General features: G+C 37.5%; 1 protein-coding gene across 2 annotated transcripts in view; it reads left to right on the plus strand.

Moving 5' to 3' along the window:
- Positions 1-13,221, plus strand: part of HMGCLL1 (3-hydroxymethyl-3-methylglutaryl-CoA lyase like 1) — a 71,429-nt gene that overhangs the window by 9,994 nt on the left and 48,214 nt on the right. For both annotated transcript variants that reach the window (XM_015859229.2, XM_015859228.2), the window contains exons 2-3: positions 8,941-9,018; positions 9,797-9,904. In XM_015859229.2, coding sequence (XP_015714715.1) covers positions 8,941-9,018; positions 9,797-9,904 — 186 coding nt within the window. The remainder of the gene's footprint in view (positions 1-8,940; positions 9,019-9,796; positions 9,905-13,221) is intronic.

The following is a 13,221-nucleotide window of genomic DNA, read 5'->3' on the forward strand; positions in this document are numbered from 1 at the left end:
TAGCCAAGGGGAGCATTTAGGAAAACAGAAAATGGTAACATATACACTGTGTCCTGAAAATACATTTTTAGTTTTTGCTAAGTGACCAGAAGTGCTGGGATCTTACTAACAATAGGCCTGTAGTACTGTTAGTTATTAATGTTTCCTCTGTAACATAAGTCTAACTGTGGTCATCTGTGCCTCTGCTACTGCCTGATTCTAGTAATACATTCCCTTCATCATTATTTTGCAAACATTACACAATCATCTGTGACTACAGAACATCTGTCTGCTTTTAGGTTGCATGAACTATTGATAGCTGTGATTGACACTTGTATGCAAACTTCTCTGATAACACATGTACTCCATTTGTAGAAAATAGCAAATCTTTTTTCTTTTAGAAAATGGCAATTCAAGTTGTCCCTGATAATTCAGAGTTCAGACTCATCCAGGAGTCTGTTAGTTGACATACTCTGTTTAACATTTTGGTTCTGTCATGTTACTTTATGTCATATACATACACGAATGAAGAGGAATATCTTTGTTTTTGCAGGCTTGGAATAGCCTATGGGCTTGGTTTTATTCTTCTGAGTATCTTGTGATAGTTCTGCTCATTTCAGAGCATCCTGGCAGGGAATAGGTTGTGATTTGCAGTTGCTGTTAGAACTAGCTGCTACTATTGCTGGACATTCAGTCTGCAGTTCCTGACGTTTCAAATCCTCAAGGCTGTCAGAACAGCAGTTTGAATAGCCTGCATCTGCCTGGACAGGTTGGAATGCTGAAAGAGGTTACTCAGTAAGGTTGGGGATGCCCACTCTGTGGGGCTGTGTAGGGCTTTAAGCAACCTGTTCTAGTGGGAGATGTCCCTGCCTATAGCAGGGGGATTGGGACTAGATGGTCTTAAAGGTCCGTTTCAACTCAGTCCATTCTGTGGTTGTATGATTAGGTGGTCTTACTAGGTTTTGCTCTCTTAATTACTGTTCTTAATTTTCTATCTAGCACAGCTGTTACTGTGTACCTGAGACATAACCACCAGTTAAACTGTATTCTGTTATTTCACTGTACCTGGCTTTGCACTGTTTGGGGGTTAGAAACAATATATGAACAGTTATGAAGCAGAGGACTGCATTAGAACTGATGCCAAATAATATAGTCTAGCAACTCATTGTTTTATATATTGCCATTGGGGAAAAAAAAAACAAAACAACAAAACTGCACATGCCTGATGTAGTATTTCCATATAGTCCTTCAAACCTGGAAGAAATAATACTTTTACATTCTGTGCTTGCATCAAATAATGAAGAGATTGAGAAGAAAATCCAGTTTATGAGGAAAATGAGATGTTATTAATAAGTACGGGATACTGTGAGATCAGTATGATAGCCGATGCAATTTGTTTAAGTAACAGGAGTAGTTTCAGAAAGCAATTCAAATGCACGATATGATAAAACAGTGATGAGGAGACTTTAAGCCTGTTTGTATTACTTTTGAACTCATGAAAGAGGGAAAATGAGAAATAATCTAATAAAGAATGTTGGTATAATCTTTCGTGTAGTTTGAAGAATATAATATGAAAGAACTTCTTTTCTGTACTAAAAATGTATTAATGAAATATTAGTGCTTAGGCTTTTAAAAGAAATGTAGAAGTAGACGTTCCTAAACAGTATTTGAATGTGTGACTGCTTTTTCAGTTAAACAAGAAGAAAGGAGTCAAGGTTTTAGTCTGTGTGTATTTGTAGTTCAAGCTGAGTTCACTGGAATTGGTTATACAGGCAAACTATTTGATGGAGGCAGCTGCAGGTTTTATTTGCATCTCCAATCAGCTACGGACATCCGCTGCAAGCCAAGTGTAAACTGCATCATGGAAAACAATATCCAGCAGGTGTTGCGCGCAAAAGATGCGAGAGATCACCTCTTCAGTCTGCTGTAAAGGAAAAAGGTCTGAGGTGAAGACTTCTCTTATTCCCTGTGTTTGACTCCTGCAAGCAGAAATTATATTGATTTATGGACTCTGTAAAATTGTTTGGAAAAGATGCTTTTCTGTGTTTGGCCCAAAACAGGTGTTCTTTCATCCAGAAAGGGGTTGCTTTATTTAATCTGTTGTTATATGAAATCTCTTGCTGCATTTTGCTAAGATCTAGGAGATACCAAGGGAAACAAGCATACATGCTTATTAGTATTCCGGTGATTTGTTTAGCAGAATGTGGCCTAACATGGCTGCATACACTTTCTTTTGAGTAGATTTGTATTTATGTATCAGACAGAGCTCTTTTCCTATTAGTTGGAAGTTTGGTGTGTTTTTCATGCCAGAGGCCTCTGCTTGTATTTAGAGCCCATGTTCTATCAGGACTTATCCTTTGGTATGACTCTCATAGCATCAGATAACTGCAGCCTCCACTGGATGTGGAAGCAATGCAACCACCTCCCTGGGGAGCGTATTACAGTACCCTACTACCCTTTCTGTAAAGAAGTTCTTCCTTATATCCAACCTAAACTTGCCCTGGCTCAACTTGAGGCCATTTCCCCTCGTCCTGTCACTTGTCACTAGTGAGAAGAGACCTGCCCCACTCTCACTGTAAGAACCTTTCAGGTACTGGAAGAGGGTGATAAGGTCTCCCCTCAGCCTCCTTTTCCCCAGACTAAACAGCCGCAGCTTTCTTAGCCTCTCCTTGTAGGTGTTTAACCTAATTATACCAAAGAACTGTCCACTCTGGCAGCAGAAGCATTTATAGTTTGGCTGAATTCCCCTTGTGTTTAAAATCACATTTATTTTGTTTTTGAATGACTTGTATTTAGTTGTAAACAGCCTTGCAACAATTTAATAGGTGTGATAGCAGATTACATTTGGGTTTTACAATTAAAGGAAATGATGGTGGAAATGTTAGATGTATTTGCAATAATGAATCCTCTATTCAGGTAACTTCCTGATATATCTAAATCACTACTCTATCATGAGCTCTCACAAACCCTCTAATAAAAGTTATAGGCACATTTGAATTAAATTTGAAGAGATGGACTAAAGTAGTAGCTGTATGTTTACTTCCCCTTAGAAGTCACGTGGACATACTGGATTGGGTCCAGCAAAGGGCCACAAGGATGGCAATGGATGGGAGCATCCCATGAGAAATGAACCAAATAGAATTTCTAAAAGACAAACATACAACAATTATTTTAATTAATCAGTCAGTATTAAGTATGATCATTAATCAGACAGTATTTAATTAATCAGGATTACATACAATAATGATAATCCTAAGTGTTATGTATTGCTTTATTGAAATGCTTTGTGTTTCAATAGGGGATGCTGGACCAGATGACATCCAGAGATTCCTTCCACCTCAAACATTCTGTGGTTCTGTTTGTTTCTCCTGTGTGGAAATGGAATTTTGAATCTTAGTCCTGCCATCTAAAGCATTTGCAAAGTATTTGACTGTGGTATTTCTGTTCAAGTTATGAGTGTGTAATAGTATGAAATGAACAATTTACTTGTGGAAAAATTCTCAAGGGCTGATGAATTATTTTGATATGTGCTCCTGGCTAGTGGCCATACAGCAGTCATGTCAGCGGCATGCAGTAGACATTCTAGGATGGATGGCTCAGTTTATCTTTTTCATAGAATTATAGGATGGTTTCGGTTGGAAGGGACCTGAAGGATCATGAAGCTCCAATGACCCCGACACAGGCAGGGCCACCACCCTCCACATTTAATATTAGACCAGGCTGCCCAAGGCCCCATCAAATCTGGCTTTGAACACCTCCAGGGATGGGGCATCCACAACCTCTCTGGGCAGCCTGTTCCAGTGCCTCACCACTCTCATAGTAAAGAACTTCCCCCTGACATCCAACCCAAATCTTTCCTCCTTCAACTTAAACCCATTTCCCCTTTTCCTGCTGCTATATACCCTTTCAAAGAGGTAACTTCCCTCCTGTTTATAGTCTCCCTTCAGGTACTGAAAGGCTGTAATTAGGTCACCCCACAGCTTTCTTTCCTCCAGACTGAACAAGCCCAGCTCCTTCAGCCTGTCTTTGCAGGGGAGGTGCTCTAGCCCTCTGATCTTCTATGTGGCCCTCCTCTGGACCCTCTCCAACAGCTCCTGGTCTTTTTTGTACTGGGGGCCCCAGACCTGGACACAATACTCCAGGGGGGGCCTCATGAGGGGAATATTCACCAGTTGTGTCCCTCCATTTTCTGAATATCGGTATATATTCTTCATATCTCCAGGTGAATCTCCGCACCTTTTTCCCTGGTTAAATTGGGAATTAATATCTTTTATGTACATCTTCTCATGGTGTGTGCTGTATAAACAAGTCTCTGCAATAGCACTTCAATCATAGTTTTGTAGTAATATTTTATTTTTTTCCTGTTTATTTCTTCTATGTCTTGTAAAGTTTAGAGATGTCTGTGCATTCAGAAAATTGACCACTGTTTTCTTTGTTCTCCTTCCAGCAATTGTTTGGGTTTTTTTTTTTTTGTAATCTCAGAGCCTTTACTCAGTTTTTGGGCATTTATCCATGTTGCTGCACGTGTGCATACAAGGTCGTAATGCCACATCCCTGCTGATTCGTCTTTAAAACCATTCTCTCGAGCAAATTTGCTATCAGATGGTCCTGCTTTTGCTCTGTTGTCCTCTGTGGCAGAACACCACCTTGTGGAAAAGGAAAGCAGAGGCTTCAACTCAGTTAGATTGAAAAAACCAAACCTTCAGTTTATTCTCCCTTGGTTTTGGGTCTCTTTAGTTACTTTTGATCATCTCTGGGTAATATTTGCCAGTGCTGTTAATCCCCATGTAGATGAGCTGCATGGAATGAAAGTGAGAAGTCTGAATAAACCTTGGTGCCTTCATTAGAAGTTTTGAAACAGTGACAGAGCTTAAAAAAGCATGTTTCTTTAATTTGATTACATTTATGGTTACATTAAATTGCACTGCTTTAATTAAGGATTACTAGGATCTTCTATAATAAACTTGAATTTCCAGCTATTTATAACTCAGGGAAAATATTTCCTTACAGAAATTTGGCATCCAGTGTCTCAAGCTGAATGGTATAGCTTTCCTTCTTCTAATTCTCTCTCTCTTTTTTTTTTCCTCTTTTTTTTTTTTTTTAAAGACTCTTTGGCTGGGTTCTGTTTTGAGGGAGGCAGTTTTTTGTGGTTTTATATGCTTTTTGTTCTCCCTTGGCAAGGCTTGATACATGGAAAAAACAAATTTTCCAGGCTCTTAGTCTTTTATGTCATCTATTTCCTTCTTGATATTTCAAACATCATGCTTTGGTAGTCATTACTCTTTAACAGAGCCAGTATATAATTCAATAAACAGTCACCTCTAAGTATCTGCCATAGCTACTTTTTTTTATACTTCATTACATGAAAGTAGTTCATATAATACAATTAAGCATTATTTTTTTTCTGAAACAAGACTGATTTACCTTACATGTTTAGTGTATCATAAATACTTGTTTATGTCTGTAGGGTTCATCTTTTTTTGGTTTCTCTTAAACTATAAAAACTATTTCTCATTTATTTGTTTATTACAGAAATAGTTCATTTAATGCCGTACTTAAAGGTATCAAAGGTCTCTTATGTCTTTTTGTTTGCTGGTTCTGAAAACCCTTCCCATTTACCCAAGGGGATGGTACACATTTAAAATACCTGTTTTAGAGTTAAGGGGACTCCATCCCTGAGTTCACAAAGTCCCGATTAAGGTCTAATGCCATCCAGATAGTGTTTAAACTCCATGTAAACTCTTAAAGACTTTGGTCTGTTTTGTGGATTTAATGTTTGCCTAGTGAATGCAAATGACATAGACCCTGGCACAGAATGACTGAGTGGCCTGTGCTCAATTCTTCAGCTGTGTTTTAAGCGGCATCCAGATATTCTGCAAGTGTGATGCTGTGATCAAAAGACCAAGCAAGAAAGCAGGGAGTCTCATTTTCTGATTCCGTTGTCATGTATGTATCTTCAGCTTCTTGGATGAAGGTCCTAACTGCTTGGTTACTGAGTCCTGTGAACATAGAACAAGTGAAATGAAGGTGAAGAGAATTTTCTTTCCCCTGGGATTCAACTTGAATACAGACTGTAACAAATGTCACCTGAGAAGATGGCATATGTCATCACATTGGCATATGTAGCCCCTGTTTTATTTCTGAGTTTTACTCAGTGATTATGTACTGTAAAATGTGCAAATAGTACACAGGGGACTGAATTTGTATTTGTGTCCCTTTTACTTGTTACCTGAGCTCTGGCAGTACAGCACAAGAGAATTTGTGTTGTGCTGGGGAGAAGGATGATGAGAAGAAGAATTGTGAGATGAGTAAGAAGCTGGCTGAGGAGGAAATAAGAGATAATGTTGAAAGCAGATGTATTAGACTGAAGAGGCATTGCCGGTGGAGATCCTCAGGTCATTTTGTTTAATGTGTTTCTTCAATAATGCTAACTCAAATATATTGAGTTGAATGTATTTTTGCTAAAATGAGGTGCTCGTGGTATTCCACGTGTTTTAATTATGAAATATCAGGGTGGTAATGTCTACTGATGACAGAAAGACAACCACTTCAGTACCGTACTGGATAGCGCACAGGAGGAACTGGGTGACCTTGAAGACAGAGCAATAGAATGTAATAGGTGAAACCAGATGAAATGTAATGTCAAAGAAGTCTTTCGTGGTCTGAGAGCCAAGATGTTTACTCTGAGCCATTAGTTCATCAGCATGAAGGGAGTTAGGATTTGTCTGTAGCACTGCCCTGAATTTCCATTTTGTGACTTGCCTTCATGAAAATCATTCTGTACCCTTTGGTCAGCGTTGTGGTCAAGAACAGAGTTTAAATTGGAACTGACTAATGAGCAAGAGGGATACAGAGAAAATCAGATATGTACGCATGTAATATCACAAGTGGAAAATATAAATCAGTATTGGAATGGCTTTCTGCAGCATCATTCACTCTGTCTTCTGTGAAGTCTGAAGGCTGCAGAGCTCCACTTGACTGGCCATGTAAGTGGCTACAACACATAGTACAGCTGTGTGAGTTGTTCTGTAAGGACAAGTACGGCTCTTCCACTTGACTGGAAGTTTTACCACAGTAGGGACTGAGCAGGATTTACAGGATTTGGCCTAGGAGTTGAACATTTTTTGCCACCAAAGTTTTATGGATATTTTTCATACTCTGAATTAAACTTTGCATTATCTATTTTAGATCCTTATTTTATTTTTTGTTTCTCCCCCCACTTTTCTTTTTCCCTTCCAGTCACAGCTTCTATTCACAGCAACACTGTGGCATTTGCCTTGTAACAAGAAGGATCTATAATCATGAAATAACCCAGATTTATGCTTGAAGCTGTGCCATATTTGTGAAAATAACTCGAGGGGGGAAAAAAATAAAGAGGAACAATATGCAGCAGATGTGAAGGTTTTACCTTCCCATTTAAGTAGGTTTATACTGTCAGCGAGTGTGGGCTTAGCACAGCCTGACAAAGTTTTAACTTACCAGATGTTCCACGTGATCAAATAGATACTATACAGCTGTTTCCCATTCTTTTTACTGTGCTCAGATAAATATACAGTAAATGCACTGAAATATGTTTATTGTGTTTTGGCCAGTATGTCTCCTGTTACTACGGAGAGCTTCCTTTAATCCACAGGCGCTGAGAACACAGGGGAAAACCAAAGGTGCTGTAGAAGTGTGGTGCAGATGGCTCATTTTCTTTCCATTGCTGTGAGGAGAAATTAGCAGCGCTTTGATTGGAACTGCACTGATGTTACTAACAAGAAAGGGATGAAGCACACATTTTGAATGTTGTGAGATCAGTGGTCTTATTCATGTGTGGTACAAACAATTTATGTAGGCCGTGCCTGATCTCTGTGCAAGCTCTGACTCCTGCATACAGGATTGGTCCCCTGGAGCTGACAGCTTCATGGATGCAGTGGAGTTTAGCTGCCAGGGGAGGTCATGGTTATGAGAGAGCTGCAGTCCCACAAGTAGCTTGCACTAATCCCATTAAGGGCTTTAGCACGAACTGAAGACACCTAATAGAATTCTGGATTCAGTGCAGTATAGAAAACAGGGCACCTCCGGAGCTCCTGGTGGGGCTGCCTGTATTCTTCATCCTGTCTGCTCATCCAGGAGCTGGCTGCCTGCCCGAAGATGGCCATTTGATTTGTTTTTTAAAGACACAAAGCATTTTGGGGTCAATCTAAGCAACTACTCTGAAGTGTTTCAGGACTTCAAGGTGCAGGTTACATTAACTGCCGCACCTGTCAACTTGATTCAATAACAGAGCAGCTAAATAATAAAAAAGGAAGTTTCATTTCCCCTCACCTGCTTTTCTGCTCTTGTTTCTTGTTCCTCTCCCTTCGACTCCCCATGCTCTCCTTAGCCCTATAACCTTACTGTTGCCTTCTTTCCCTCCTTTGAGCCTCCTGCCTTTTTGAATCTTCTCTTACACCTGGAAAATTCCTCTTGTCTACCAGGGGCCTTCCTTGTTCCCCTTTAAATCCTTCTTTAAAGCCTTCATCTTCCAGCAGAGGAATTACTTTCATCTTTCACTAATAATCTCTTCAATGTTTCTTGACTTTGCTCTGTTCTTTCCAGATTTATAGCCTAGTCTTGCAAACCTTTACACAGAAGTAACTGTTTGGTTAAATTGAGAACATTCAGGTAAAAGTTTGGAGGATGGTAATGCGTGTTCACTGGGAAGCTTTTAGAAATGGGAATATTTCTCACTTTGTAAAACAAGATGTTCACTTACGGTTTTCTGTATGTTCTTAAAATAAGCATTTGTAGCCTCAGTTGCTGTAGAACATACATGTCAATAACTTCTGCCTTTTATTCCCTAATTCAGGGTGTGGAACATATTCTCACAGATTTTTTAAAAATTTACTGTTGACAATATGGCTTTATACCTGGAGTGATAGGACATGTACAAGCTGTGCCTTTTATCTTACAGGTCTTCATTGTTTTGTGTTTCAGGAATCCCAAGCATCTGGGCTGCCTGAGTACATAAAGATTGTGGAAGTTGGGCCAAGGGATGGTTTACAAAATGAAAAGGTAATTTCTTTTTTTTTTTTTTTTTCATGTGTGCCATATCTTGACATAAAAATCAGTTTCTTTTCATTGTGTAAAATACTTGCATTATAATAATTATATTTTTTCAATTTTATACAGGAAATATAGTTAGTTATGTGTATTAATAACTGTCTTGTGTCTTAGAATTAAAGTATATTACTGTTTAGCCAAAAGTTAAATTGCATCACCTCTTGCTATACTTGATTAAGTAGCCTTTATTTTATTCAACCACCTTCTTTTCCTCTGGAATTTTTGTCAGCTAATCACATTCTGTTATGACATAATTAGCAAACACCACAACACACTAGCTATCTTTGTAACATGGAATATGTTGGTATATATGTATGGTAAGCATAGTATGATAGATTTTGTCATAATTCCTGATGAAATGAAATTAGGGAAAGAAAAATAAATATTAGTCCTCTGATATTATTTGCCTAAAGGAGTATAGGGAAGTATGGAAGTAGATTGGAAGGGATTATTTAAAACACAATACTTTTGTCAAAACTCAAACAATAATTCTTTTCCATAAATGTAAGTGTTTCCTCATTTTATTTTCGTGCTGGAAAAAATGGTCTAGAATCTTGTGTACCATTTATTGCTTCCCCTGAATGGTAGCTTCTGCTCTCAATAAGCAATGTAACACAAGTATAGTTGGTTATTTTATAACACATGTAGTGATTATTGATAGGAACGTGTCACTTATACAAATGACTCGCTTCATGAAATACTTTACAATAAAATGTCTTTGTGTTCACAGGTGATGGTCCCAACTGATACCAAAATAGAGTTAATCAACCGACTTTCTAAAACAGGCCTTCCTGCAATAGAAGTGACCAGTTTCGTTTCATCCAAATGGGTGCCTCAGGTGTGTAAAATCATCACAATTTCTACTTTAAATTTACATGTCATTTCATGCAGTAGTGTTTTCCAAAAGTACAGCCTGTGTACTTATCCAAGAATGTGGAACAGGAGTAATACATTGTTTCTGTAAAATCAGATACTATTGTCAGATGCTATTTATGCAGTTTTCACGTTTCATGGTTTTCTCTAGATTTGCTGAAGTTGAGCTAATAATAGAAACGTAGTCTCAGTGTATGCACCTTTATATAAGAACCATACATTCCTTTATCTATCTTTGTGTCTTTGTTCCACAGCGTGTTCTAATAAAAAATAACAAGTTGAAAGTATTTTTATTGTATTCACCTGTGCCCATTGAAGGGCTTGTTGGAACATGTAGGCTTTATAGCTTCTAATTATAATCTAATGTTAGCCAGAGCCACGCATTGCATGCCCTGGAGTGGGAATCACCTGCAGTGAATGCAAACAGAGTCGGTGTCAGCAACTGAACAAAAGTTCTGAAAAAAAACTGGTTAGAGTGAGGAAACAGCAAAAATAGATTGCTCCAGAAGGGAAAGGGAACCCTGAATCAAACACAGTAACCAGGATAGCAGAGTCTGTAGCCTTGTTGACAAAGGGTCATTCCAGCAGAGTCCAAGAACGGAGCAAGGTGGATGAATATAACCAAGACTGGCAAGAGTACACATACTGAGGCAAGTCCATGGTGATTTTGCAGTTCAAGACAGGAAGTCACATCTATCTGTGAAACACAGTCAGGATCCATTCAACAGATACATGGCCAAGCATGGGCTTGGTTGCTCCACAGCTGTGCTGTTCCTCCAGCAGGGAGGAAGCAGTAGAGCCTCAGCTTTTGACTGAAAAGGGAAATGTCTTTAACAGAGCAGTTTGGAGGAGCCTCTGCTGAACCTTTTTCCAGCTTTTTCTTACTTCTAGCTTTCTACTTCTAGCTTTCTTCTTCCAGCTTTCTGCTTTCTTTCATAGCTGAAATCTTAGACTTAGTCATCACTCCCAAACATAAAAAAATTCTCTACAGTCAGAGAAAGAAAACGTAATTGCACAGAACATGTGCAAACTGGGGATACTTCAGAAATGTTCCCTAACACCAAACCAAGGCAACTGACTTCCCTGACTCTGAAGTTCCCCAGTATATGCAGAAGCACTGGAGTATTTGTATGTCTAATAAGGACCACTCAAGTTATTGAGTGAAATATGAATATAATTGATGTGAGAAAATATGCTAATTTTTAACATTTTTAATTGCACATCTTCTGTTAAAATGTATACAAATTTTGTCCAGTTTAAGCTGTTGAGAATGTGTCCTGCAAGTGAACTGTAGTCCAGACTTTCTTCTGAGAAAAACATGATATGGTCATACTTTTTCTTGTTCTTGAGATAGCAAAGCAAACTGGCTGTAGAGCACACCCTGATTTATTTCAGTGTTTCTGGGATCACCAGAGAAGAACTCAAAGAAAGGATAAAATAAGGATGACAGCGATAATGCAGAATTTCTTTGGTGGCAGTGTACTTTCAGTTGTGCTCATTAAAGTGCCTGTGCTAAGTGTCATCAAACTTTGCTGCCACAGCAACACAAAATCTAACATAAAGTTTTTAAACACGTGAGGGGAAAGTCTTGAAAGAAAGAAAGAAAGAAAGAAAGAAAGAAAGAAAGAAAGAAAGAAAGAAAGAAAGAAAGAAAGAAAGAAAGAAAGAAGATAAAGAAGAATGAAAGAAGAAAAGAAAGAAAGAAAGAAAGAAAGAAAGAAAGAAAGAAAGAAAGAAAGAAAGAAAGAAAGAAAGAAAGAAAGAAAGAAAGAAAGGAAGGAAGGAAGGAAGGAAGGAAGGAAGGAAGGAAGTGATGGACTTCTTCATTTTCTATCTAATTATTTCCTTTTCCTATCAGCCATTAAGAGCATCAAATTTAACACTGCTGTGACTGTGTCAGAAAAAATGAACAGTCCCTTTTTATCTTAAATACACGTCTGAATACTTTATTTTAATGACTTAAGTTATGCTTAAAATGTTTCTTTATTTAAAATATAAGATTGTGTTGCTTTGATAGGAAATGCAGTCTTTAGTTTGTCTTTTCTTTGCTCATTTTTATTCTCAGGAGTCGTGGGAATAAAATTCTTGGTTATGTTTAGATTACTCATTTACTTCTTTATTTTTTGTTACTTTCAAGTTCTTTTATGGTTTCCTATCCATTTTTTTTTTTTTTTTTTTGTCACAGAGATTCTGTTGCTGAAAAAAATGCTAGAAGTCCCACAGTAGAACAGTAGAAGTTCTATGTAAACAGGATCCTGCACCTATAAATTACAGGCCCCCAAATTATAAATGCCTACCATTAGAAATATTATTTTTAAATACATTTGGAAAAGAAATATTTTACTACAATTTAAAATTTTCTATCATGCAATGTGTAAAAATGGGATTTTACATACAGGAAAAATAGTAATGGGAGAATATACTACTTAAGGTACTTTTTGGACCTGGCAGCTTTATACAGTTTGAAACTGTGTCATTTTTATTTTCTAATATATTTTAAGTTGGACTGTAGAATTAGTTCCTACATTTGCCATTTATTTAGTCATTTAGTTTTAAATGTTCTCCTTTGCTCTCAGAAATGTTATTAATTTGAGGAATGAAAAACTGTCCTTAAATATAGCAATACAGAATGTTTTTCTAAGTTTATCAACTATGTTAGGTATAAAGACTGATACAGTTTATGTGGAAGCAATTACAGAAGTTGACTTTGTACTATTTCTTGATTCCTGATGTGAAATAAGTTGTATCAGCCTGTAAGACATTCTGCATACGTACCATGTATCTGCTAGGTGCACTTTGGGCTTACACTGTTGGAGGCAGGCTTGCATTGTTCTGATATATTTAATTCAGCCATTTTCATAATAGGAAACCAGTGATGTGAGATTCTAGATTGCTGGTAGTATTGACACTTAGTAATCTAGAATATACTGTGATTTAGATACTGCAAACTCTCAATATTTCACATCTTGCAGTTCCAAATAACAAGTAGTGAAAGCTTCATAGCTCATGTATTTTTTTAATACAGTATTCCTAAGTTGACTCTGCACAAGTGTGAAAATAATCAGTATTGTTGTTTGGAAATTTATATGAAAACTGATGTAAACAGCATTTAAAACATTCTGTGTAGATTGATTTTTCTAAAACTCAAACTCTGTAAGATGCAAAATAGGAATTACATGTAATGTTAACTTTATTGTTTTCGAACATAGGCAACATTAAAAAAATAAGTAATCTACAGTTTAATACACAAATAAATCTTTGCTTTTTCTTCTTTGTTAATAC

This window comes from Coturnix japonica, chromosome 3, assembly GCF_001577835.2.
Source record: "Coturnix japonica isolate 7356 chromosome 3, Coturnix japonica 2.1, whole genome shotgun sequence".
In the NCBI taxonomy this organism is placed as follows: domain Eukaryota; kingdom Metazoa; phylum Chordata; class Aves; order Galliformes; family Phasianidae; genus Coturnix; species Coturnix japonica.